Source organism: Canis lupus, chromosome 14, assembly GCF_011100685.1.
Source record: "Canis lupus familiaris isolate Mischka breed German Shepherd chromosome 14, alternate assembly UU_Cfam_GSD_1.0, whole genome shotgun sequence".
NCBI lineage: Eukaryota > Metazoa > Chordata > Mammalia > Carnivora > Canidae > Canis > Canis lupus.
In genome coordinates, this window is record NC_049235.1 from 36998002 (window position 1) to 37025989 (window position 27988).

At 40.3% G+C, this 27988-nt stretch overlaps 1 protein-coding gene across 1 annotated transcript; it reads left to right on the forward strand.

Annotated features, from left to right (window-relative positions):
• Positions 1-733: 733 nt before the first annotated feature.
• Positions 734-27687, forward strand: GPNMB (glycoprotein nmb). Its single transcript, XM_038557100.1, has 11 exons — positions 734-970; positions 9349-9501; positions 10529-10672; positions 11949-12113; positions 14840-14998; positions 15315-15623; positions 20564-20662; positions 21320-21422; positions 23259-23473; positions 26019-26112; positions 26557-27687. Exons 1-11 carry the CDS (start codon positions 901-903, stop codon positions 26708-26710), a joined length of 1665 nt encoding a protein of 554 aa, XP_038413028.1. The 5' UTR covers positions 734-900; the 3' UTR covers positions 26711-27687.
• The last annotated feature ends 301 nt before the right edge of the window (positions 27688-27988 follow it).

The following is a 27988-nucleotide window of genomic DNA, read 5'->3' on the forward strand; positions in this document are numbered from 1 at the left end:
GGGAGGTACAATGAGTACTCGGAGAGCAGCTACCAGAAATTCTGCAGGTTGTTCCAAAAGTTCTATGGATCTGCACAGATGTCCTAAGTGGGCTTTTTAAAGTACAAAAGTGTTTCAAGCACCTTCTGGCACAACGTAGGCTATTATCCTTATATGGAATCTCCAATTTTTTTTTAAAAGCTTTTTATTTATTCATGAGAGACACACACAGAGAGAGAGGCAGAGAAATAGGCAGAGGGAGAAGCAGGCTCCCTACGGGGAGCCCAATACGCGACTTGATCCCTGGATTCCAGGATCACATCCTGACCCAAAGACAGATGCTCAACCGCTGAGCCACCCATGCATCCGTCCAATTTCAAGTGATTGAAGAGCTTACCTCCCCCAGCTGTGTCCCCTCCTGGGGGAAGGGAACCTACAAGCATTTTAGCACCGGGAAGAGCTGGTCATTTGAATTATAGCAGAGGAAGCCCCACTGTGATGTCATATCATGAGCCAGGTGAATGAATCCGTAAAGGAGCCCCAGCAAGTTGATAATCAATGAGGTTGGAGATTGAAATCTTGTTTGGTGAAGGATATTAAAATGGGGCCATAGGAAAGGAAGTCCCTTTAACCAGAAATATGGAATCACAACATTGAAACGGTGCGCCTGTAAAAAGAGAAAAATAGATGCTAAGAGTGAGTGAGTCAGAAGCACATGAGTTGTAAGAGCTTGAACTCCAGAGACCAGATCAGGCAAGACTGCTTAATACCATCACATGATCTGCCCCGAGGCGCCCCTGTATTTAATTAAAATAAGGAGTGGGGCACAGCAGAGGCCAGAGGAGCACTGTTGTTCTTAGTGGATGGAGCCAGAGGAGTTAAAAGTTAAGCCTTGATTGCCTGGGTCTGTGAGAATTCAGCATGGAATGTCTCTACTGTTTCCTGGGATGTCTGCTTCTGGCTGCGAGGTTGCCCCTGGATGCCGCCATAAGTGAGTAAAGGAGTTTCTCTTTTAACCCATTCTTTGTCCACTGAAGTGATGGGTTGTCTGAAGTATCCTTGTCTAAGCCAGAAACTTAACTTCATGAAGATCCTCGGGAAGCTTTCTTGCTCATTTCTTCGGAAACCTTTGGGAATGCTGAAACTATAGCAAAATGCCCCCCAAACCCTGCTCCATTCTTGGCTTCAGGCTCTGGGAAAGTGATAACCATGCAGCAGCCCCTCTCTTAGGGAGCTTTTTTCCCCATTGCAATTGCTACTTTCTCTCCTGCCAGACACTGGAAGGGTGGAGATGTGAGGGGAACAGTCTCTGGCCTGAGAACAAAGCAAATGCCACCCACTAAGCTTCGTCTAGTTTCTATCCAGTAGTGGAGGGAGCTGGAGTGAAAGGGGGCCCGAAATCTAGAGATAAGTTCACTAAACATCCCGGCCCAGAAGCTGTTGCTGGTCCTGTTGAGACTTTCACAGACCTGCAGGAGCTTGCTGCCTCTTGAGTGAGGTTACTGAGAGAAGAGCCAAAGCCCAGGCTCTCTATTCTAGTCTCACATTAAAGACTGGGAACTTTCTAACAAGGCTGTTGCCCAGATCACTGAGAGCAGACTCTTCGGAGGTGGGGTTGGAGCCTCCTTGTTTAAAAAACTGCTCTTGCAGGACACTTGAGTAGCTTAGTAGGTTAAGTGTCTGACTCTTCATCTCAGCTCGGGTCTTGATCTCAGGGTCCTGAGTTCAAGCCTTATGATGAGCTCCACACTGGATGTGGAGCCTACTTAAATTTAAAAAAAAAGAAGATGAAGAAAGGAAGAAAAAAAAAAACCCTCTTGTGATTGGAATGCAAAGTAGGGTTTTGGCCCACTGCACTTTGTGGCCCATTTGTCCTGTTCCGGGGATGGGTGGCAATGGTGGGAAAAAGAAGTAAATTATACACCACCCAGAAGGTCCATTCCACTTCATTCCAACAGAATAGGGACATTCACTGGATGAAAACTTCAGGGGTCTTAATTTTTGTCAGACAACTCCATGGTGCAGGGGTGGGACGATAGGTGTAGAGAAGGGGTCACCGTGTATAATCACTATACTGGCTGCTGCGCTTACATCTCTCAGGTAGTTCCCACACCACCTTTGTAGAGCACGTGGTCCTCTCCTCATTTAACGGGTGTGGAAACCAAGAGCCCAGGTGTTGCTTTTCACCTGCTGGGCCCACTTCTTCAAGAGCAGAATCTTGGATACATGATCTACACTGCCTGTGCAAACCCTCTTTTCTCTCCTCTTCCTCCTTGTGGGAAGGAAAATTCCTTTAAATAGGTTGTCCTTGTAGGGGGCCATCCCAGCAGGAGTACTGGGTTGAGAGAGGAAGAAGGGGAACCACTGGTACCCCCAGAGAGCAGGTGAGTTTTCCCCAGACTGGAGAGGGCCAGGCAGGGGTGAGGCATGAGAGGGGAGTACTGAGGGCTGCAAGGCCCCCAGGGTAAGGGCAAGGGTAAGGAGCAGAGTGGTCAGAGGCTGAGCCCTGAGCCTTGGACCATATGGGTCCCTGGAGACCCCTTTCCTGCCATCTCCTGTGACTGGATGGAGGAAAAGCCACCACCTGCTTGATGAGAGAGCCCAGATGCAAGGATTTCAGCAGGATGCTAGGCCTGGGATCTGGTGGCCTCAGAACAGTCCTGGGATGCTAGCGCTGGGATGCTCATGTTTCCCAGATGGGGATCCCAGCCACAGACAAGGCGAGTGACTTGCCCCAGGCTCCACGGCTATGAAGAGGAAGAAAGCGCAAGCCAACTACTGTCCTTCCTGCAGTTGGACAAACTTGGGTTCCCTGCGGACTGGACCACAAGTAACTTCACACCATTGAGCTTTCACTTCCTCATTTGCAGAACTGGGTGAAGGGGGTTCTTGTGAGATCAGCAAACAAGATGGCTTGGGGTGGGAGTCCTACCGGGTAGCAATCGTCTCACCTCCAGGTAGCTCCCAGGACAGATTCCCCTGGAGTCTTCAGTCCTGGGAGCTGGAGGGACAGAGAAGTGACAGTCAGTGGGACCCTGTGCCTAATGCTAGCCTTCTTCCCACCCGTACTAATTTGCTTTGCTCAGTGAAACAGATTAGCCTGAGGTTAAATGCTGGCTCTCAGTTTGAAAGGAAGTCCCAACCTATTAGGCAAAAGGTAACGAAACCTAGCATTCCTGTCTTCTCCTGCCCCAGACTAAATATTCTGTTCAGAAAAAATAAGGATGGGTAGAATTTACCATTTTTTTAAAATTTAAATTCAAAAAATAAATAAATAAATAAATAAATAAATAAATAAATAAATAAATAAAATAAAATTTAAATTCAATTTGCCAACATATAACACCCAGTGCTCATCACATCATATGCCCTCCTTAATGCCTGTCACCCAGTCACCCCATCCCACCACGCACCTCCTGCAACCCTTTGTTTCCTAGAGTTACCTACCATTTACATCCTCATGGATGGAACTGGAGGGTATCATGCTGAGTGAAATAGGTCAATCGGAGAAAGACAAATATCACATGGTTCACTCATATCTGGAATATAAGAAATAGTGAAACGGATCATAAAGGAAGGGGGGAAGCAGAAACTGAGTGGGGAAAAATTAGAGAGGAAGACAAACCATGAGAGACTCCTAACTCTAGAATTTACCATTGCATCAAACACCAAGGGATTCCTTGCCACTTTCCAATCATAGGCCTGGTAAAAAGGAGGCAAGAGCAGGTGTTGACGAAGTAGTTAACAACCTGGCCACCACCTCTTTGCTGGTGGACAGAGCAGAGATTCTAGAGTGGAGAGAGAAAAGCTGCAGTGGTGCTGGGTGTGATTCCACTTTCCTTCACTTTCAACCTCCCCTCCCCTACACACTTTTTTTTTCTTTTAAAACGCACTTGCTCTTCAGTGTGTTTTGTTCTTTTTTTTTTTTTTTTTAAGATCTTGTTTATTTATTCATGAGAGAGACACAGAGAGAGGCAGAGACACAGGCAGAGGGAGAAGTAGGCTCCATGCAGGCAGCCCGATGTGGGACTCGATCCTGGGACTCTGGGCTCAGGCCCTGAGCCAAAGGCAAATGCTCAACTGCTAAGCCACCTAGGCATCCCTTGTTCTATTTTTTAACTCAACTTTTTGAGGTCATTATAGATTCACTTGCAGTTCTAAGAAATAATGCAAAGTTTTTAAGAAATAGAAATCTGCAAAGAGATTCCTCTGGATACCTTATCCAGTTTCTCTCAACGGTAACATCTTGTAAAACTATTGCTCAGTATCACAGCCAGGACACTGACACTGATACAGTCAAAATACCAAACAGTTCCATCACTACAAGGGTCCCTCATACCCTTTTGTAGCCAAACTAACTTCCCTTCTCCACCTCACCTCCTGCCCTGGCAACCAGTAATCCATTCTGCATTTTATTCTCGCTTTAAGATATTATGATAGAAACATTATAGTATGTAACTTAGGGGCATTGGCTTTTTTTTGCTCAACATAAATTATTGAAGTTGTTGCATCTATCAATAGTTCTTTTTTATCACGAGGTAGTGTTCCACAGTATGGATATACCACAGTTTGTCTAAACATTCACCCATTGTAAGACAGCTGGATTGTTCCAGTTCGCCACTATGAATAAAGTTGCTATGAACATTCATGTACAGGTTTTTTGGTGACCATATTTCCATTTCTTTGGGACAAATACCCAACAGTACAGTTTTTTGGTTGTGTGTTACTTACATATTTAGTTTTATAAGAAACTGCCAAACTATTTCTCAGAGTAGCTGTGCCATTTTACGTTTCCACCAGCAATGTATGAGTGATCCACGGTCTTCACATTCTTGCCTACATTTGATGCATGACTATTTTTTTATTTAGCCATTCTGATAGGTGTAGAGTGATATCCCATTGTGGTTTTAATGTGCATTTCCCTACTGCCTAATGATACTAGACATCATTTCATGTGTCTCTTTGCCATTTGTATATCCTCTTCAGTGTAATGTTTGTTCAGGTCTTTTGTCCATTTTCTAATTGGATTGTTTTTTAATGTTGAGTTTTGAAAATTCTTTATATATTCTGGATAGGCAGTCGGTTACAGGCAAAGTGGTTTGCAAATATTCTCTCCCATTTTGTAATCTGCCTTTTCATCTTCACATGCTATTTCACAGAGCAAAAGTTTTTCATTTTAATGAGATCTAATTTATCATGTCTGCAGGGTCAAGTCAAAGAATTCTTGCCTAGCCTCAAGCCTGAAAATTTCTTCCTATAATTTTACTTTCTCACAGCACCATTTGTTGAAAAGCTATCTTTTGAAACTCCACTGGGTTGTTTTTGTATCTCTGTCAAAAATCAGTAGGGCATATTGATGGGTCTGTTTCTACATTCTCTATTCTGTTCCATGGACCCATGTATCTATTCCTTGTCACTATTCCAGTTTGTATTTTTCCTTGATTTCTGACATTTAAAATCAGAGGAGAAACCTGTCTTTTGATTGGTTCTGGAAACACTGACTTTCTCTCAGGATCTGAGGAAGAGGAAGACTCTTTGGAACAGTGGGGGGGAAAGTCAGTCCTGGGAATCAAAAAATGTGAATCTTCATTTCCACTCTATTAAAGGTGACCTGAGTGAATCCTGTCACCTCTCTCGGCTTAAATTTCCTCATCTCTAAAATGAAGTGATTTGAAATAATGTTAGTTCATTCCAGATTGAATATTTTACCACTCCATGACTTAACTTGAATAAATATCGAGTTATAAACTTATTGGAAAAAAAAATAAAATAAAATAAACTTATTGGAAAAAAATTTATTGATAAACTTAAATTTATTGCCCTCACTTAGTTTTCCAAATAAAAACAATCTCCCAGAGTCATAAGACATTTTCTTTTTGTTTTATCTGGTTTTTGTCTGATTTGGAGGGCCAGAGAAAACATGGCCTGAGGTTGATCAACACAGCCTGCTTAGTAACAAAATCAAGACCAGAAACCAAGTTTTGTAACATTCACCCATTGTAGGACATCTGGATTGTTCAATATTCATTTCAATATTCTTTTCCATTCTATCTGTCTCCCTTATAAGAAGGAAATAACAGGCTTTTCCCTCTTCCTAACAAAAAGGAGAAATAAAAGATAGAGGTTAGTAGCATCCATTCAAAATGGGTTCTCTGAGCACCTACTAAATACCACACCTGTGGAAGTCCTCTTCCAGTATTTGAGAAGACAATATTTCTGGCTTTATGGATCCAGATGACACAAGAGCATATGAATTGATGAGAGAACAGTTTATGATACTGTATGATTAGGGGATGGCTATGGGTTACAGACAATTGAGCTTTTCGCTGTAACAGAATACTCAGAAAGGTTGAGCAAGACGCTTGTAATTTAACCAGTCCAGAGGCAGGCCAGACTAGAGCAAGAACTCGATAACACCAAGAACTTTTTTTGTGTGTGTGTCCTTCCTCTCTGACATCCTTGGTGTGTTGGCTTGCTTTTTTAGATTTGTGTCTTCATGGTTACGTATGGCTGTCACAGTTCTGAGCATCACATTACTACCTTACTATCTCCAAAATCAATTATGATGTGAACAAAAATGGAGTTTGTTCTTTTTAAATTTTTTTATGAGAGGAGGAAAACTTTCCCAGATGCCCTCAGAGGACTTCCTCTCAGTTCTGATTAGCCAGATTCTAATCCTTTGTTCCTGCCCATACTCTAAGGAAAGCTAGGAAACTGAGTCTTTGGAATTTTGAACTGGTATAGTAGAAGCTCTAAAATAAGGGAAAGAAAAAAGTAGGGGTGCAGCCTGGAAATGGCTATTAGGCAGGCAGCCAACCAGTCTGCTGCAATCCTCAAAGGAGAGACCAAGTGACCATTGGAGTTGTCGGGCAAGGTAGAAAGACAACAACTTGAGATTATTTTTATTTTTTTAAGATTTATTCATGAGAAACAGAGAGAGAGGCAGAGACATAGGCAGAGGGAGAAGTAGGCTCCATGCAGGGAGCCCGATGCAGGACTCGATCCCAGATCCCAGGATCACGCCCTGAGTTGAAGGCAGGCGCTGAACCGCTGAGCCACCCAGGTGTCCCAAACACTTGAGATTAAAAAGAATTTCAAAAGAACTAGAATTTTATTAACCCTGGAGCAAACCCACAAAACAAAAAGATACAGCTGATGAGCCAGAAGTGGAGATAAAATGGATTCCAAAAAAAACCCCACAAAGTACAGGAAAAGAAGAAAAAGACATAAAGAACAGATGGGACAAATAGAAAAATAAGATGGTAGGCTTAAATCCCACAATATCAATAAATACATTAAAAGTAAATGACCCCATAAGAGACTCTTTTTTTTTTTTAAGTTTTTTTTTAAGATTTTATTTATTCATAGAGATGCAGAGAGAGAGAGAGAGAGGCAGAGACACAGGCAGAGGGAGAAGCAGGCTCCATGCTGAGAGCCTGAAGTGGGACTCGATCCAGGGTCCCCAGGATCATGCCCTGGGCTGCAGGCAGCACTAAACCACTGCACCACCGGGGCTGCCCCCATAAGAGACTCTTAATCATAGGAAACAAACCAAGGATCGCTGGAGGGGAGGTAAGTGGAGAGATAGGGTAACTGGGTGATGGGCATTAAGGAGGGCACATGATATAGTGACCATGATATATAATGAGTACTGGGTGTTACTTTTTTTTTTTTAAGATTTTATTTAATTATTCATGAGAATAAATAATTCACAGAGGGAGAAAGAGAGGCAGAGACACAGGCAGAGGGAGAAGCACGCTCCATGCAGGAAGCTCGATGTGGGCCTCGATCCCAGGACTCCAGGACCACGCCCTGGGCCGAAGGCGGTGCTAAACCGCTGAGTCACTCAGGGATCCCAGCACTGAGTATTATATAAGACTGATGAATCACTGACCTCTACCTCTGAAACTAGTAATACAATATATGTTAATTAATTGAATTTAAATAAAATTTAAAAAATAAATGTAAGTTACCTAAATACTCCAAATGAAAGGTATGCTGTGTACCCGAAACCTATTTAAATATAAAAATATATTTCCATTAAAAATAATAGGATTGGGATCCCTGGGTGGCTCAGCGGTTTAGCGCCTGCCTGCAGCCCAGGGTGTGATCCTGGAGACCCGGGATCGAGTCCCATGTCGGGCTCCCTGCATGGAACCTGCTTCTCCCTCTGCCTGTGTCTCTGACTCCCTCTCGCTCTCGCTCTCGCTCTCTCTCTCTCTGTCTCTCATGAATAAATAAATAAAATTTTTTAAAAAATAGGATGAAAAGAGATTGTACTAATTAACCACTAAGCATTATTATCAAAGTATTCTTCAGAATAAAGAATATTAACAGAGATAAAGGTCAATTCCTAATGGTAAGAGGATTAATTTGTGAAGACTCAGCAATTCTAAACAGAGCTTCAATATACATGAAGCAAAAACTGACAGAACTAAAAGAAGAAATTGGCAAATTCATAATTATAATTGAAGATGCCAACATTCCTCTCTCAATAATTGAAGTAACAAATAGAAAATCAGGAAGGAAAAAAAAAAAAAAGAAAAGAAAATCAGGAAGGTGGAAGTCTCAAAACATTATCAACCAGCTCTTAATATAAATGATGTTAAAAAAAATTAAAACCTGTAGATTACACGGTACATAGGGAGCATTCACCAAGTCAAGCCATATACTGGGCCGTAAAAAAGTTAGATTGTTTAACAGTGGGCTCTCTAGTACTGGTATGCGTCTCTAGGAAACCCGGAGGCATTCCTGAGCCTGGCATTCTTTTAGCCAAGAGAACAGGTAAGAGGGGAAAAGATGCCAAACCTGATCTGAATATCAATGGCATCAGCGTTTTCCTAATGATAGCATATCAAGTCCAAATATTCAGAGAATATGTATTGAGAAAGCAAATAATGGCTAAGAAATACCAACTTTTAAAATTTTTCCTTGACTCATTTATTTTAGGGAGAGAAAGCAAGCATGAGACAGGGGAGGGGACAAAGAGAAAGGAAAAGACAGTCTCAGGCAGATTCTGCACTGAGTGCAGAGCACAATGTGGGGCTCGATCTCACAATCCTGAGATGAGGACCTGAGCCAAAACCAAGAGTCGGATGCTTAACTCCCTGTACCACCCCGCCCCCCCCCCCACCCTTGACTCATTTAAAGTACATAAAGAGGGTCTAAAGAGTTGGATTTAAGCTCTTTCCAGTAGACTTTAAAAACCTCTGTTTGACATATTGGAAATATTAAGTATGACTTTCCAAACTTATGAAATGAGAAGTTGCTGTAAATATTGTTAGGTAAGTGGTAAATGAAGAATGGGGTAGACAAAATAATTTGTTTTTCAAAAAAAAATAATAATTTGTTTTTCAAATATTGATATAGAATTTCACGATGTGCTGAGCAATGAAAGAATTTCTGGTTATCTGAGGGAGCACAACCAACTAACTGGTTGGTCTTCAGATGAAAATGACTGGAATGAAGAACTGTATCCAGTGTGGAAGAAGGGAGACTCAAGGTGGAAAAACTCTTGGAAAGGTAAATCAATTATTCGAGCCAAACAACTGTTATTTTCTATTTAATTTAGTTTCGTGGTTGTAGACTTGGAGATCCCCTGGCTTACGTTGCTTCTGTGAATGACAGTACTCTAGTTACCAAGTGGGAGGCACATGGATTGGGCAATCTTTTCTTATCTCAGTATTGTCACTAAGTCACATACACAAAGGTTTAATCCCTTTAGAAATGGACAAGTTTGTAGTTCTTAGAAGATTTTAGAGAGCACACAGATTTTACGCTCAAACCTCTTTCCATCATGTGGGAATGGTCCTCTTCAGAAGATCTGAGATGCTAGAGCAGTTTTGACCATCTCAAAAGTGTGGTTTATCAGAAAGTGAGTATCTTTCCATTCAAATTAAAGAATGAGTCCTTGAGTCATTGATTTTGAGTCTAAACAAATACAGACCCTTAATACTTGTTTTCTCAATCCAATTGAGCACATTTTAAAAATTCTAAGTAAATGTCCTTTCTATGGTCAGAGAATTCTTTAATTGATCTGACTTTGTGTGTGTGTGCCTTCTAGAATGTTGTACTCTGAAAGCAAAAGTTAGGAAAATAATCCAGAAGATAATTTATTGTTAAGAGGCATAAGAATGGGAGGACACTTGACTGGCTCAGTTAGTAGAGCAGGCAATTCTTGATATCCAGATCATGAGTTCAAGCCCCACACTGGGCATAGGGCTTACTTTAAAAAAAAAAAAAAAGGCATAGGGAAGCTCTGGTCCTTATTAGTGGGTTTAACTCTACTTTGTTTATTTACCAGTGAAAGGAAAAAGATACTTGATCATTAACTTGTACTTTTTTATTTTTAAGATTTTATTTATTTATTCATGAGAGACACGGAGAGAGAGAGAGGCAGAGACACAGGCAGAGGGAGAAGCAGGCTCCTTGCAGGGAGCCCAATTCAGGACTCGATCCTGGGTCTCTGGGATCAAGACCTGAGCCGAAGGCAGACACTCAATCGCTGAGCCACCCAGGTGTCCCTAAATTATACTTTTCTATGTGTTAGGAGGCCATGTGCGGGCGATTCTCACCAGTGATTCACCAGCTCTTGTGGGCTCAACGATCACATTTGTGGTAGACCTGGTATTCCCCAGATGCCAAAGGGAAGATGTCAGTGGCAACATAGTCTATGAGAAGAACTGCGGAAATGGTAAGGAATGTTATTCGTGGAACAGTCTAGTCCTCCTAACTACTGGAGCCCCATCTCATGAACCTGAAGGCTCTCAGGTAATTCCGTAAATGCAAGGTGCTGTCATCCTATGTCGCCCCCGCCTCAAATTGGGTGACAGGGAGATGTTGCTCTACCCAGTTCCTACATCAACATTAGCCAAATCCGCTTGAGCAAACTGGTGGCTTTCCACTTGGAACTTTCTTCAAGAGTTACATTGCCATGCTCAGCTTTTTCTTAGTATCTAGTTGATTAGCCAGAGAATACCTTGTTGATTCTCAGATTTTGGTCTGATTACTTGGAATTCTTTTGGCTACTCAAACAATAGCCAATTTGACAGAAATCTGGTCAGATTAATTTCTATAAACAGGTATAGTTTAAGCAAATGTGTGTGGCTAGTGCAAATGCAAAGACGTGTATGTTTTGGTTTTGCTTTGCTTTTAAAGTAGGTAAGCTCTTTGTACATGTTAAAGAGCACAAATGAACACAAATGCATCAAGAGAAATTATTTTGAGAACTGCACATTCTCAAAAACTCTGAGCTAATTACTGAGATTCTTCAATCAGTGACAAGACTGGTAGATGCACTTATGATAGGATTTTATTACTTAGAACTTCTGTTAAACTGTCGATGCATTCATTTCTTATTAATTTATCATCTTCCTACTAGGAAAACATTAGATTCTGTGTAAAAAGGGTTTGATATTTTTAAAGTATTGTTTATTATTAGTAGTAATTTTTCTTTTTTCTAAAAATGCTAATTCTTATGAATGTTTTAAATGACACTTTAGCCCTCTGAGCATTTTTATATGAAGAAGTCCCTGTGAACTTAGGAAAATTTTTATATAATATTTATCACCACATAAAGAACCACTGAGTTGATTGATACCAAATGACTCAGGTGAAAAAAAAAAAAACCTACAGATAGCACTATCAATGTAAAAAGATTAAGTATCCCTCACTTTGAATACAGTTGTGATGTGGAGATCCAATATTAAAAATAAATATATTGTGGTATCTCTAGAATGAATCTTTCTGAATAATTGCTTTATATGAAATTTTTACAGAAATATAACCTATAGGCAGAAAACGGACATGCCAAAAATATATACCATTGGATGAATTCTGAAAATTAAGGTTTTAGTTGTTCAACTATATTTATATTTATTGAAAAATATAAAAAGATGTTTAATTCAATGATGAGCGTTGAGCATTCTGAGCCCAGATGACAAGCCTGGGTTGTTTCTTTCTCTGTCTAGATACTGGTCCATCGCCTGACCTGTATGTTTACAATTGGACAGAGGAAGGCAGCTGGGGAAATGGTACCAACGAACACCATCATGATGTGTTCCCTGATGGAAAACCTTTCCCTCACCACCCTGGATGGAAGAGATGCAATTTTGTCTACGTCTTTCGCACACTTGGTTGGACTTTTTACAAAACTCCTTTAGCTTCTTCTTTACTTGCCCTTAAATTGTTAATTTTGTTCTCTTTTCTTATTCTATAATCAAGAATGCTAACATCAAGAGTTTAACAACAGTTACTCAAAAAAAAAAAAAAAAAAACAGTTACTCAATTAACTTTCCTTACCTAGGGTACAGGGGAAGGAATGAAAAGAAAATCTTGTTGTAGCTTTGGCAAATCTTTAGGACACCAAAGAATTAAAAGAAGGTAAAAAACGGATTCAGTTTTCTTTTTAAAAAGAAAACTAAAACTAAAAAAAAAGAAAAAGAAAAAGAAAACTTTTCTATTTCTTTCTGTCTAAAACAGTAACATGAGAAAATAGGAATAGTTGTTTGGCACACAGATGGGCATTTAATTTTTTTCTTTAATTTTTTGTTGTCAAAAGATTTTTTAAGAAAGAAAGTTATATACTTTGTAGGAAATTTAGAAAATGCAGAAAGTACCAATGAAAAATAAGTCACCCATAATTAACACCCAGAGATTATCATTATTAACATGATGGATTTTTTTTTTTTTTTTCGCTAGTACTTCTGGGTTAATATTAGAGTGTATAGGGCAGCCCGGGTGGCTCAGCGGTTTGCACCGCCTTCAGCCCAGGGTGTGATCCTGGAGACCCGGGATCGAGTCCCACATCGGGCTCCCTGCATGGAGCCTGCTTCTCCCTCTGCCTGTGTCTCTGCCTCTCTCTCTCCCTTTCTCTGTGTCTCTCATGAGTAAATAAATACAATCTTTAAAAAAAACTTTAAAAAAAAGATTAGAATGTATACACGTTTTTGTTGAATATCATGAACATTTGAGTATATCATTAAAATTCTTTATGTACATTATTTTAATGACTGTATAATATTCCACTGTGTAGACATAACAATCTAACCACTATTCTTTTTTTTATTTTTTTTTTCAATTTTTATTTATTTATGATAGTCACACACAGAGAGAGAGAGAGAGAGAGAGAGGCAGAGACATAGGCAGAGGGAGAAGCAGGCTCCATGCACCGGGAGCCTGATGTGGGATTCGATCCCGGGTTTCCAGGATTGCGCCCTGGGCCAAAGGCAGGCGCCAAACCGCTGCGCCACCCAGGGATCCCTCTAACCACTATTCTTTGACAAAGCCTATCTTCTTTTTTTTTTTTAAACCACAAATGGTCTCCACTTTTGTTTTATTATTGGTGAAATGATTATTTTTAGGAGGAGCAAGTTTAGGTTATAACTTACCAAAGATGCTAAGTTCTTAAAAATGTCACCAGGTGCCACCTGGCTATGAATGTGTGAAAATTGCTACTATAATCATGCAGGCTCCAAACTTCTACATGTTTTTGTCTTTTTTTATAAATCAGAGGAAGTTTCTCTGTTCCATTAACTCATTTATAAGTCAAAACAACATATTAACAATACACATCAGTTTAACAAAGCACAAAATATAGATCAAATATTATGACCATCTAGTTAAGTCGTGAGTGAAGGCTGACTTTGTTTCTTTGCCTTTATGGCTCTGTCAGTCAACTCCCCAGATGCCATCATTTCTTTGAGCTGACCATTTGCATGGAGTCATGTATGCTCACCAACATTCCAGTCTCTCTTTGCCTCTTTTTAGTCAAGATGTCTATTAAAATCAACTTTCAGCCCAGAAATTGCTGCTTTTCTAACTCGACTGTTTTGAATTTCCACATTCTGAAGTCTCAGAGTAAACAGATATTCTCCTTCAACAAATAGTTGCTTCTGTGGTCCTCGATGCCAGCACTAACATTTTCCCCATGTGTCACTAGTCCCCTGACTAGTCCCCTGACTAGTGACACATCTTTCCCCTCCAACCTCCAACCGAACCACCTCTGCATCTCAAGGTAAAGGGGATTCCAAGTCACATATCCCTGAGAAGATTAGTGTGTTTTTCTGATACCTTTGACCATTTAATAAACATGGTCTTTAAACATCCCCGCAAGCCTTCGTCTTACCATCCCTGTCATTCCAATCACACATCTATGCGGGGCCCCTCAATAGGATTAGAAAAATCCTTAGGCCTTAAGAGAGAGGAATTACTTTCTCCATCTAGCCAGTGGTAGTCAGATTTAGGTTAGGGCTGGAGAAGGAAAAAGAGTGAGTCAAGAATGTCCTAGAAATGTCTTTATAGAACTACTGCATTACTTTTTACACCTACCATACCCTGACCTTTTTTTTTATCACTTACTGTGTTTTTTTATATATTTCTATTAGTAAACGGAGGATCCTAGTCCAAAAGAAAGAAAGAAATTGTTTAATTATATAGCTGAAATAGTAGTATTGTTACAACAATAAAGTACATCTTTGGATAGATTTTAACTCCTTTGGATACCTCACCATTACATTGCATGAGTTTTCTCTGAAACACATGTATTTCAAGTGCCTGACCTCTTATTTATAAACATTTTTTATTTGTAAACTAGGGACTAGCAGTATTATCCCACTAAACAGCTCTTTTCATTTTAACCAACTATATACAATTATATTTATGTAACTGTGGGTTTGTATATAAGGTTTTACATCAAATGAGTACCATCTTCCTTTCTGAAGCAGCCAGGACCGCATCCCCATCCTGTTTTTCCTTTTCCAGAGCACTTTCTAAGTGGCAATCACTAGTCAAAAAGAAACAACAACTTCCTCTAATGATCACATAATGTGGCCAATAACTAAAAATTTCCATCCTCTCAAAGGTCAGTATTTGCAGAAATTAGGACGGGGTTCAGCAAGAGTTTCTGTAAACACAGCCAATGTGACACTTGGCCCTCATCTCATGGAAGTAATTGTTTACAGAAGACACCGACATGCATATGTCCCCATCGCAAAAGTGAAAGATGTGTACGTGGTAACAGGTGAGTGGTGTGAATTCTAAGGTAACTGATGGTGAGGCTGTTAGTTCTGGTGCTGTTAGTGGATTAAGAAAGAGTCAGAACCAAGTGATCTGGGCTCAGTTACAATTCATATTCCCTAGCTTATATGTTTAATTATATGGTGCTCCATCTGTGTTTCCAGAATAACTTGGAAAAACACTAGAAAACTTACATAGGAGAAGGGAAAATGATGCTGAGTTATCCCTCATTTTAATTTTTTTAACCTAAAAGCATTATTGAAGTCATCCACTTAAAAATCAAGCAATCACGTGTTCTTTTGGTTTTGTATATCTTTTAGATCACATTCCTGTATTTGTGACTATGTACCAGAAGAATGATCGGAATTTATCCGATGAAACCTTCCTCAGGGATCTCCCCATTATGTTCAACGTCCTGATTCACGACCCTAGTCACTTCCTCAATGAGTCAGCCATTTACTACAAGTGGAACTTCGGCGATAATACCGGTCTGTTTGTTTCCAACGCTCCAACTTTGAATCACACATATGTGCTCAATGGAACCTTCAGCCTTAACCTCACTGTGCAAGCTTCAGTGCCTGGACCTTGTCCTTCACCTTCACCCACACCTCCAAAACCCACTTCTTTATGTAAGTGCTTTCCAGGTGATCTTTGATGGAGGTTCCTTAAGAGCTAAAAAAAAAAAAAAAAAAAAAAAAAAAAAAAAAAAAGGTTCTAATATATGTTACATAATTAGATCCCTAGTGTAAAGGATTGTGAGAGAGACTGTAGTGATTCCATTCTATACCTGAATATGGCAGAAAGGAGAGTCTGTTTAAAGTTATTTTGCAAGTAGTTTTGTGACTTAGGTGCAGTTCTTTGATCTTCCTCATTTGCATTGGTCCTTGTTATGTGTACAGATGCTGTCCCTGTCTGGCCTGTCACATTTCTGTTTCTTTCTCATTTCTTCTAGCTATGAAAACACACCTTGGCCCCTTATAAACATTCAGGCCATCCCCACTTTCTTTCTTCCCCCTCCCACATTTTTCCCCATCTTCATTCTCCTCCCTGCCCACATCTACCTCGTGTCCCATGAAAACACAACCAATTTGGAAAGCAATTTCCAAACGGCCCAAGAAAGAATGTACCTTGAGGGATCCCTGGGTGGCTCAGCGGTTTGGCGCCTGCCTTTGGCCCGGGGCATGATCCTGGAGTCCCAGGATCGAGTCCCGCATCAGGCTCCCTGGGTGGAGCCCGCTTCTCCCTCTGCCTGTGTCTCTGCCTCTCTCTCCCTCTCTCTCTCTCTCTATATATATATGTCTATCATAAATAAATAAAATCTTTAAAAAAAAAAAAAAAGAATGTACCTTGAGAGTATTTCTCAGCTTCAGACATTAAAATTGTTCTGGATATATAAGGAATAATGAATTAAATCCCATACTCTAACAGTATATGAAGCCATTCAAGAAGTTCTTAAGAGTCTACCTTGGAAAGTGTTAGATTCCCTCTAATGCCCTACTCTACCCCACTGCGCCAGGAGTACATCTTAGCACTTCAGTGCAGAGGGGATGGTAACAGATACATTCTCCACTGGTCACAAGAGGGCGCCATCACCAAGCCCAGAGGAAATACTCCACCGTGATGTCCAGACTTGTTGCAATTCTTGTTTTTACCAAAACCTGTTATAGGTAATAGTTATAACAGTATGTTATTAACAAAATTAGATCTCATCAAATAGGTCATGTCTAAATCAAGACACCATTAATTATTGGTAATTTTGATTCATTCTTTTCCGAAATGTTTTAAATTACAAAATTAATGTATATTCCTAAATAAAAATTCAAATAGAGAAGTCTAGAATAAAAATGAAAGTCCCTATTCACATTCTCCTTGCAAGAGTTTAACCTTGTTAATAGTTGGAAGCTTTTCTTTCCATATCTTTTTCTATGCATTTACAAATATATTCTATAAATATACATAGGCATTTTGTTTTAATATTTAAGTGCGTGAGCTCATGCTATGTATATGGTTCTATGATTTGCTTTTCTTCACTTAACACATCATGGACATCTTTCTCTTGTCAGTACATATAAATCTAACTCACTTTTTTCAGTGGCTCCATAGCATTTCATAGTATGTATAAATTTAGTAAGTAACGTGGTATGTACAGATGTATAATTTAACCATTCTTTTTTTGATGGTTAAGTTATTCCTAATTCCAGTTACAAATATAACTGCACCGAACAATTCTAATTGTGTAGCTTCATTCTGGTATTTCTGTAAGAGAATTTTTTCTATAAGTATTGATGGTCTTCTTTAGACATAAGGAGACGAGGTGTAAAATTCAAAATAAATTGCAGATGTCTGTAATATCTAGAACTGTCTAGAAATTCCTAAGTGGTAAGGAGTTTAATGTTCATTTATTCTATCAGTAGCCTATTTTAAATTGCATTTTTATTAAGCTAGCTTATTTTTCTTAGAATGTATTTATATCATAGCATGTATAAAAACATTTTTTAAGTCAGTGAAAGGGAGGGGGGATCCCTGGGTGGCTCAGCAGTTTAACGCCTGCCTTTGGCCCAGGGCATGATTCTGGAGTCCTGGGATTGAGTCCCACGTCAGGCTCTGGGCATGGAGCCTGCTTCTCTACCTGTGTCTCTGCCCCTCCCCCTCTCTCTATGTCTATCATGAATAAGTAAATAAAATCTTAAAACATCAGTGAAAGGTATTTCAATTTTTTAAATTATTTCCATAGATTATATCATAAGATATTAGATAGTAACTTTATGAGTTATGTTTTCTAGTGAAAGAAAGCTGCCTCACTTTATCTAAAAGTGTTGTTAGATCGACCATAATCAACCCCAAAATGCTTTATAGTAACTGTGAGAGTTGAGGACAGGAGGGATGGGAATAAGTAATGGGACTGGAGGAGATGAAAGTCATTTGAACTCCTAAGCGGGAGTATTTTCAGCGATGTGGATCCTATCAAAGGCATAGATTATAATTTGAATTAGGTTCTCTTTGTTTTTGCTAAGTGTCTTCATAAGAAAGCACAGCCACTAAATAGAAACCAAATGCAACCACATGGGTGAGACAGAACCAGGGTTGAAGAGATGACTCAGGAAACTGATTACATCATAGGGCAGACAGGTGTGCCTGAATTCACTTTCCTTAGCTAACAGTGAAAGTCTTAGCTTTCAGACTTTTGTGAGTAAAGTCTTAGCTTTCAGAGTAAATCTGCAGAGAACAACCTTTGTTAAGACTGAGGCTAATCAGTATAATTCACAGAGAGAGTTTATGCTAAAATACATGTCATGACACCCTTCTCTGGGTAACAGGGACATAAACCATGAATGAAGTCTGAGGTTCACCTTCTTTCCCATCTGTCTTCCCAGGTGTTAGTTTTTCTTCCATTAGTCCTTTAATTGTACCTTCACTTAAGATACAGGGATTTGGACTTAATAGATACATCTACAAAACTCCATAATCATTTTTATAAGCATTCTTCTAAAGGTAAAATCCTTAACTTATATCATTTGTTCATTTTTCAAAAGAAATTTTATTTTATTTATTTTTTTTTATTTATTTATGATAGTCACAGAGAGAGAGAGAGAGAGAGAGGTAGAGACACAGGCAGAGGGAGAAGCAGGCTCCATGCACCGGGAGCCTGACGTGGGATTCGATCCCGGGTCTCCAGGATCGCGCCCTGGGCCAAAGGCAGGCACTAAACCGCTGTGCCACCCAGGGATCCCAAGAAATTTTATTTTAAAAGATGCTAGGGTCATGATTCCATGTTCTAACTTGATGAATTCTCCCCATTAAGGGATCCAGTCATCTTTACTACCCAGCACAGAAAGTACCTATTAATGGCTCTAGAGCACATCAGGCCTCAGGATGGAATGAATGATTGTCCGATAATTTCCAAAGGACCACCCTGAAACTCCAGGGATATTTGAATCTCTAATGGCATCAGAACCTCTCTGGGCTTTACCCCAAGCACTGTTTTCCAAAGAGTGTGATGCAGCACTTGTTTCTAGAGAAGCTCAGAGAATCACGCAGAGAAGCCCCTCCAAACAAAGGAGAGTCCTGGGCACATCCATCCCCCCACTAAAGACTCAGAGAAGCCCTGGAGAAATCTCCCAATTGGCTTCCCTCCCACATGTCATGATGTTAGAGTCACGGCTCTTAATGAAGTTTCGATGTCCTTCCCCTAAACTGCATCCATTTTCATGCTTTTTGAAATTTTCAACATTGTATTTTCTTTCCAGTTTTTTCTTTTATTAAAGAAACATCAGCACCTTAATTAGAGCTTTTACAATTGTAACTAATAATAGAATAACTAATAATTAAATTATTTGCCCTAATCATATTCAATGAGTTATTTTCAAAAGTATCTGATATTCACTCCTTTCCTTCCCTGCACCTCAGCCCCTCAATAACTGCAAGACGTTTAGAATATAAGCTTTGGAGCCATGAGACACCCAAACAAAAGAACTGCCTTTTTTTTTTAATTTTTTTTAAATTTATTTATGATAGTCACACAGAGAGAGAGAGAGGCAGAGACACAGGCAGAGGGAGAACCAGGCTCCATGCACCAGGAGCGCGATGTGGGATTCGATCCCGGGTCTCCAGGATCGCACCCCGGGCCAAAGGCAGGCGCTAAACTGCTGCACCACCCAGGGATCCCAAGAACTGCCTTTTTTCATGTTGCTTGCTTCTTAATCTCTTATGCACCAATCTTCACATCTGAAATTATGTATCTATGAATGTGATAGATTTCTGTTCAGCTATTAAGATATAGATATTCTGTCTTTGGACAAGGGAACTGCTATTTATTAAGGATTTCCTATGTGGCAGGCATGAGAAGCAGGTTTTACAGATCTTATTTCATTTAAATTTCATAGTTCAACCTTAGTAGGGCAATTGGTATTAGTTATGTCTTACAGATGAGCAAATTGAGGCAAGGAGAGGTTAAATGATATACCTGTGGTCTCAAACAGCCAAAACCAAGAGACCTGGAATTTGAGGCTCGAATACTTGGCTCAAAAATTGAAATAGGATCTAATCTATCCTGGCCTGCTTGATTTCATCATGATTATAACACACATTTTAACAGGGCTTCTACCTTTCATTTGATTCCTCTGTTTAAGGAAGATACAGGATTGTGTTTACTTACATAATTTAACAATTATGCCTCCTAGCTCTCACATCTCTATGAATCAGAACATATTTAGTTCAGATTTCTGCAGTATTTTTTTTTAAGATTTTATTTATTTAGTCATGAGAGACAGAAAGACACAGAGACATAGGCAGAGGGAGAAGCAGGCTCCCCACAGGGAGCCTGATGCAGGACTCAGTCCCCAGACCCAGGGATCAGTACCTGAGCCAAAGGCAGACGCTCTACCATTGAGCCACCCAGGAGTCCCTGCAGTAATTTAATTGTATGGAACTCTTGATGTTTTTCTAAAGGGCAGGGGGATGATTAGATTTTTGGTTATCATGTATCTGTTTAGATTTGGGGTTATTAGGCATTATGTGCATCTTTTACATTCTCAGCAACTAATCTAACATCTTGTTATTCCAACTCCAGCATCTGCTGGTGACAACCCCCTGGAGCTGAGGAAGACCTCTGGTATAACCTGCCTTATTAACAGATACGGCTACTTTAAAGCCACCATCACAATTGTAGGTAAGAGCAGCAGGGGAAGGGTGTTAGAATCTCCCTGGGGCCACCCTTTCACTCTATTGACTCTGGAGGGGCAGGGGCAGGGGCACCCACTCTGTTCAGGGTGATGCCACAAGGGTACAAGCTGATTCCATCAGTTTCTAGATTCCCACTGGCCCACACCAGCCTTCCTTAGACTGGTAGAAATGAGTCCAATGTGAGGCCCATGTACTAAGGAGCCTGCCTGAAGCCTAGGTCCCCCACACTGTGCATTCCAGAACTCTGAAGGAAGGCAAGCAGCAAGTTCCCACAACCTTCATTTTCTTTCTCTAGCTGATTTCACAGAGTCACATTTCTTATGTGTAAGAAAGAGAATTGAACAGGGCTTCCATAGATGGCTCTGTATTATGGGCACTGCTCATGGGCACCCACAGAGAAGACAGGTAGGGGCCAAAGCCCAACCTGGGCATCCTGGTTCTGGAGATGGGAGCTAAATCCCCAGCTGTGCACCCTGGGGCTGAGAGAAGTCTGCAGAGGCCTGAGACCAAGGGCTGAGTCTTCCCATGGAGGAGCGGGAAGGCCATGTCTCTGTTTTGTGTGGCTTTCTGATTTATTAAGGAATGGTTTGGTTTAGATTCTATTGTATTTTGATGTGTTTTCCTGTGGGGGTTGTTTTGTTAGAGGGAATTCTGGAGGTTAACATCATCCAGATGACAGATGTTCTGATGCCAGTGCCACAGCCTGACAACTCCCTGATGGATTTTGTTGTGACCTGCCAAGGGATGTGAGTACATGTCAGTCAGAGGAATGGGTTAAGGTCTGAGCAAAGGCCTTAACACCATCTCCCCCTTCGAAGTTGATTTAGATTCCTGGTTCATCAGTCAGCCACAACAAGGAAAGGGCCCTGTGAGGTGCTCTGAAGGCACACTTGTTTTGCTAGATTGAACAATGCTTATTACCTTTAAACTTCTGATGAGATTGAATAATAATTATTGATTGAACCCTTACTATGTTCTTAACATTTTACATATGTTCTCATATTGAAACCTTACCCAATCCTGAGTCTTCTCATTTTAGAAATAGGTCCACTGACGCATACAGTGATTCCAGAATTTGCCCCCATTGATGGCAGGTACCTGCAGAGCATGGTTCACAGGCTATGGTCTGGCTCAGAGCCTAACACTTAGGCTCCCTGAGGTCCCTCCAAGTGATGGGAAGCCAGTGTGGAACAGCCATGTCCTAGTATTAATTAATAGCCATGCCCAATAATCCTGTATCTCTAAACTTTACAAAGTTTTTTCTAATGTATTCTATAATTTTACTTCCTATGGTTTGAACTATATAATAGACTAAATATAAGTTAATTAACATATAAATACAACATTAACTAAAAAGGCTAAAGCATTCACAAATTTACAAGTAAATTATAAATTAAGTAGTTAAAATGTGTATGTGTAAATGTATAAATTAATCAATAGAATGAGATGTTATAAAAATGTGGCCTTATTGATTAAAAGGATAGCTATAGGGGATCCGTGGGTGGTGCCACGGTTTGGCGCCTGCCTTTGGCCCAGGGCGCGATCCTGGAGACCCGGGATCGAATCCCACGTCGGGCTCCCGGTGCATGGAGCCTGCTTCTCCCTCTGCCTATGTCTCTGCCTCTCTCTCTCTCTCTCTCTCTCTGTGACTAAAATAAATAAAAATTAAAAAAAAAAAAAGAGAGAGAGAGAAAAAAAAAGGATAGCTATAGAAGCTTTCCAGCTTGGGGAGAGGAGAAGGATGATGATGACAGAAAATTGAGAAAAAACTGATGAAGGAATGAGGCCAGCTGATGAGAGAGCGTGTCCTCCATGCCACCCACACCTCAGCAGAGCCAGCCTCAGAGTGTGGTCTCTCCATCCAGGAGGTCCACTAGAAAGTCAAACAGTAATACTTCATAGCCACATTGCCTTGTGGTTGTCACACCTCGTTTATTTTAATCCCAACTCCACCCCTAACTGCTTGTGTGACCTCAGGGTCATCTCCCCTCCCCCAGCTGGTTTGTCACCTGCTACACTAAGCTAATCTTACTTTCCTCATCAGGTCATTGAGAGAGATAGACAAGACCATGTCACACATCTACAACTTCGTGTCTTGCATGTAGTAAATACTGCATAAGCAGCCATTGCTGCTGTCCCATCTGCAGGGACCCAGGGGGCCGGCTCTGGCATTTAATAGTATCTTTGCTGCACACCTAAGCCACCTGCACCTGCAGGTATTCTAGGGAGCCCAGGCATGGAGGAATGACTTGGGCTTTACACAGTTTCCTCCAGTCCCCTGCCTTGGAGGGGTCATAATTTCTTCCTTCCCAACTCCCAGGGCCACATCTTTCTAAGGAAACAGGGGAAACAGTAGCTCATACCCAGGTTTGTTTAAGAGTAAATTATATGTGACAATTTGATATCAAACAGTTTGATATTCTACATCATATGCAAGAATAAAAGAGTAAAGTGAAATTCAAGTTAATTCTAGTGGAATTCAAGTGGAATTTCTAGTCAATTTTATAGACAGATAATGATTATGATTGTCTCTTCGAAACTGATACTACATCTCCCTCCCTTGGTGCTACTTGTGCTCTCAGGATGCCAACAGAGGTCTGTACCGTGGTTTCTGACCCTACCTGCCAGATCACGTATGACACAGTCTGCGACCCTGTAGGTGAGGACATGGGTCATGAGTGTTTGCTGACCGTGAGAAGAGCCTTCAGTGGGTCTGGGACGTACTGTATGAACCTCACTCTGGGAGATAATACAAGTCTGGCCCTCACAAGCACCCTTGTCTCTATCCCTGCAAGAGGTAAGTTTTGTTTTACAGTTTAACAAAGGTTTCATATTGTAGGTACAGTTGTGTGTCCTATACTGAAGCCATTCAGGGTTCACTATCAATGTCAACTTTATTTCAGTGCAAAAATCACTGAACTAGCATTAATATGGATTTGAAAGCTGGCATTAAAGTCCAACAGCAAATCCTACTTAGGGAAGCGATGAGAGAGAGAGACCCAATGAAATAATGACCAAAGATAAGTCTTTTGATGAATAAAATCAGCTGTGATCATGGACCAGTAATAATGGGATATGATCACTGCATACTCGAAGAGATTTATATTTCAAGGGAAAAGTATAAAGCCTAACATCAAAAAACAACAATATTCTCCAATTAAATTATAAAAATGGGGATACTGGTATCCTGTTGTCATTAGGATCCCCCTAGGCAAACAAATGAAGCCAAGAAGAGAACCGAGAAACCAGGTGGACTCCTGGCTCATTTCTAGCTTATCATGTATCCTCTTTTTTTCCTTCCCAAAGTCTACCAAGCATAACACTGAAACAGTAACCAACTTATCTAGTCCTCAGATGTTCACCAGCAAATCTACCCTTTGCCTCCCTAGTGCTTCGAGAGGTGAAATGCTAGCAAAGTGGATTAAAGAATTTCATTGAGAAATTTTCATTTGCTGGAATGAAAGATGAAATTTGTGCACACATTACAGCACTTATTTTGCTGCTTAATCTGAGTATTGTCAGGTATAGTCTAATAACTAACTCACAAAGAACTCCTTTGGATTTGGAGCCTATCTCATAAGGTAAAATGTACTAAAACATAGATTTACTCATTAACTTTATAAAAGGCAGCTTTAACCTCTTGAAAGAAAAGCTTAAGTAACCATACATATAATTATTTGTATTAGGGCTTATAGTTGGTGAGATTGAAGGTACAGATTTTAAAACAAAACAAGGCTGTAAAGGTGCCCTGCTTCCTCTAGTGGGGCCTGCTCTGTGGCCCCCCGATGGGAGGGATGGAGGGAGGGAGGAGGTGGGCCGGGGACCCTGGAACGGAGGGAGCTGAGCTCAGGGTTTCAGAGCTGTCACCTCCCGAAGTTGCTGTGGTTACTCATCTTGTGCTGGTGTGGGATGTTTTTAAGTCTTTTAGGGTCATAACCTATTCTACGAAGCTTCCTCAGTGCTGGCAAATCACTGCTCTCTTATCTAGATTAGATGTTTAGATATTTGCTTTCCTTTAATTCTTCTTGCAGTGAGTGATAACTTTAGATCATCTGAGCCGTCTCAAAATCCAAATAAAGGAAGCTCAGAAAGAGAGCGTTTAATCCAGGAAGAATTGTAACTTGATGGCTTGGGTTTCAAAGTCAGAATTTCAGAAATAGATCTTTGGTCAAAAGCAAACCCATGAACTTTTAGCAGAAATGACTTTTACTCATTGATTCCATGAAGCACCTGCAATTCTTTCAACAAATATTCGTTGAGCATCTACTCCATGCCCAACAGAGCTCCAGGCATGAGAAACAGAGTTCTAGACAGCGTGGGGAGCAAGGTGAAGAAGGTCCCTGTTTTTATGAGTGGGAAGAGACAACAAATAAAATAACAACACTGTGGAGAAGGTAGAACCAGGTTGGAGCACAGAGTGTGATGAGCATGGGAGAGAGGGGAAGAGGTTGGCTCTCTAGATTGGGAGGCCAATGAAAGTCCTACCCAGCCTGCAGCATCTGCTTGTGAAGGTCCTCCTCTGAACTGAAGCCTGAATTTCAGGAATGAGCAGTTCATTTCAATCATTATAGACCACTGGTAGGATTTGAGTTTTATTCTGTGCATAAGGGTAGTCACCAGCAGGTTAGAAGCATGACCTGATTGATGCTTTTAAGGATCATTCTGACTACCGAGTGAAGCAAGGATCATCGGAAGGTAGGAGTGGAAGCAGGTAGACAAGAGGTCCTCTCAGGGGAGAAGGCTAGTGGCTGAGACTGAAGTAGTAGCAGAGAGGATGGAGAAAAAATAGATAAACTCCAGTTACACTTGGGCAGCCGTGACGAAACTAGTTAATTTGCTGGTTTCCGGGAATACAGAGAAGACGTAATCCCTGCTTTGTGGTTCCCACGGAGCTGAACACTTAAAATGAGTCAGGGAAGGATATTCCCAGCAGAGGGCCTGGAGATTTGAAAGAGCAGGGGAGAATAGGCAACTCCCAGGATTTTTAGTACAACTGAAAGGCAGACAGTGGGAGATGAGGCCAGAGGGGTGGCCAAGAGGGTCATGGAGCCCTTCACCATGTGGGTGCTCCTGGGTCAGCTGATACCTGAGCAGGTGTCTCCAGGACATGATATGTCTCTTCTGTGCCCTTAACACAGTGTTCCGGACATGCTAACTCATTCTCTAAATGGAAGATAAGCTGACCCAAAGACTATGTATTATTTAATGGAAAAGATTACTGAAAACCCAGAGGGAGCCATATATCTTCTGATAGCTCCTTTCCTCATTTATTTAATTGCATTATAAGCAGCATGTCCCCTATGTGGAAGATGTCACTAATACTGTCTTGCTTCTGTCCTAAGACCCAGCTTCCCCTTCAAGAATGGCAAATGGTGTCCTGGTTGCCGTTGGTTGCTTAGCCATATTTGTCACTGTGATCACCCTTTGGGTATACAAGTAAGTTTCTGCTTTTAATACTTGAAATCACTATAGTATATTGTCAAAACTAAATTGCATATTTCTGCATAAATAGGCCATTTCCCCTTTTTGCTTGTAAACATTCTGCATAGGGGAGGAAAATCTTCATTGAATAATGAATACCAAACTAGACTATTAATTTTGCTGTGGTTTTCCTTTAATCCTAAAAATGCTACCAGACATCAGTAACTTAACAAAATTGTGTCAGCTTAATGTTTAACACATAATCACACATTATAGTAGGCAGGCACACTTCTTGCATGAACAAGGGACAATAACTATACTTTCATAAGACAGCAGTGTTTTAGAAGCTGTGGGTTGGATTAAATGGAATTAACCCTTTTACACTTGGCATGTAAAAGATTGTAGAAAGTAACATATTCCAGCTGGAGATCTTTTTTTAATCTACCACATTGTTTTCAGAAAACACAAGGAATACAACCTGATAGAAAATAGTACTGGGATCGTGGTCAAAGGCAAAGGCCTGAATGTCTTCCTCAACCGTGCAAAGGCCATGTTCTACCCTGGAATCCAAGAAAAAGATCCACTGCTCAAGCACCAACCAGGAACTCCTTAAATCTTCAGCTTTATTTCTGACAACAGCTCACTCTTCAATGCCATTTGTGTGAGCTGTGCCAGAGTTGATGACTATCAATTTCTTTTCCTAAAGATTATTGTTAAAATCTTATTGTGGCTTAGGGAGGTTCAAAGTTTTTTTTAATAGGCTAGATGACATTTTAGAGAAGTGGAAAGGAATTATGCTGTGCACAACCTCAGCCATTTTATAGAACTGATAAAACCAGTTAGCAGTGCTTTCTTTCATTGTGATTTATGTTTCATTTATGTCTTAGGTCATCAGTGGGATAGATACGCTATGTCCAAAGAGTAGGAGGAGAAGGTACTATTCACTAGAGTCTGGCTTAGGTTAACTGGAAGGAGAGGCTGGATACTTTCTAGCTTATCCGTGTAACCAAATGCATAAAACCAATATATTCAAAAAATAAAAAATAAAAAACCAATATATTCCTGTCCTTAAGATCATGTTCCAAGCTAACTGAATTCTACTTCAATGAACATGCATGAGATCCCAACAAAACAGCAACAGGCCAAACATTTAATGTGATGTGCATGGTTCCTACACTAAAAAATTTGTATATACTAACCTAATATATGGGTGTGAATATTTTCGTGACAACCTGCCCTGCTGAGATGTGTAAAGGAGTGGTATTCATTCATTTATTCTATGGACATTTCTTTAGTACTTTCTGTGTATCAGGCATGTGGCTAGGTACATGGCCCTGTACTCAGGATGGTGACACTCTTGTGTATATATCTGAATTTCTATACACTCTGGTGCAAGTATTTGAAATTATATATTATGATTTTCCAAAGAAGGAGGCCCCTGCTTTCCTAGTGGTTTCTCAACTTAAATGATATAGAGACTTGATCAGTAAGGATTTTACCTTCATTTGTAATTAAAGCTCTCTACCAGATGTCAGATAGGACATGCTTTTTTTCTCCTTCCTGAAAAATAAAGTGTGAAAAGAGATAAGATCTTGGAATTATAATTATTTTTCCAATTTATTATTCACCTTTCTATTGCATTTATAGGTTTGGACACATAAAAGGTTGTTTAATGCTGTCCTATGGAGCACTGATCATTTCATTAGTATTTTATATTTTAAAGTATATATAGTATGTTAAATTTCAATAAATTTAATACATAAATGTATATTAATCAGATCAATCTAAAGACTTTCTGTGAGCAAGCATTCTGCACTCTCTGAACAGTCAGTGTCATATTAAAAATAAAGGCAAGAAGATAGATCTAGGTCACAGATTAGCAAACTTTTTC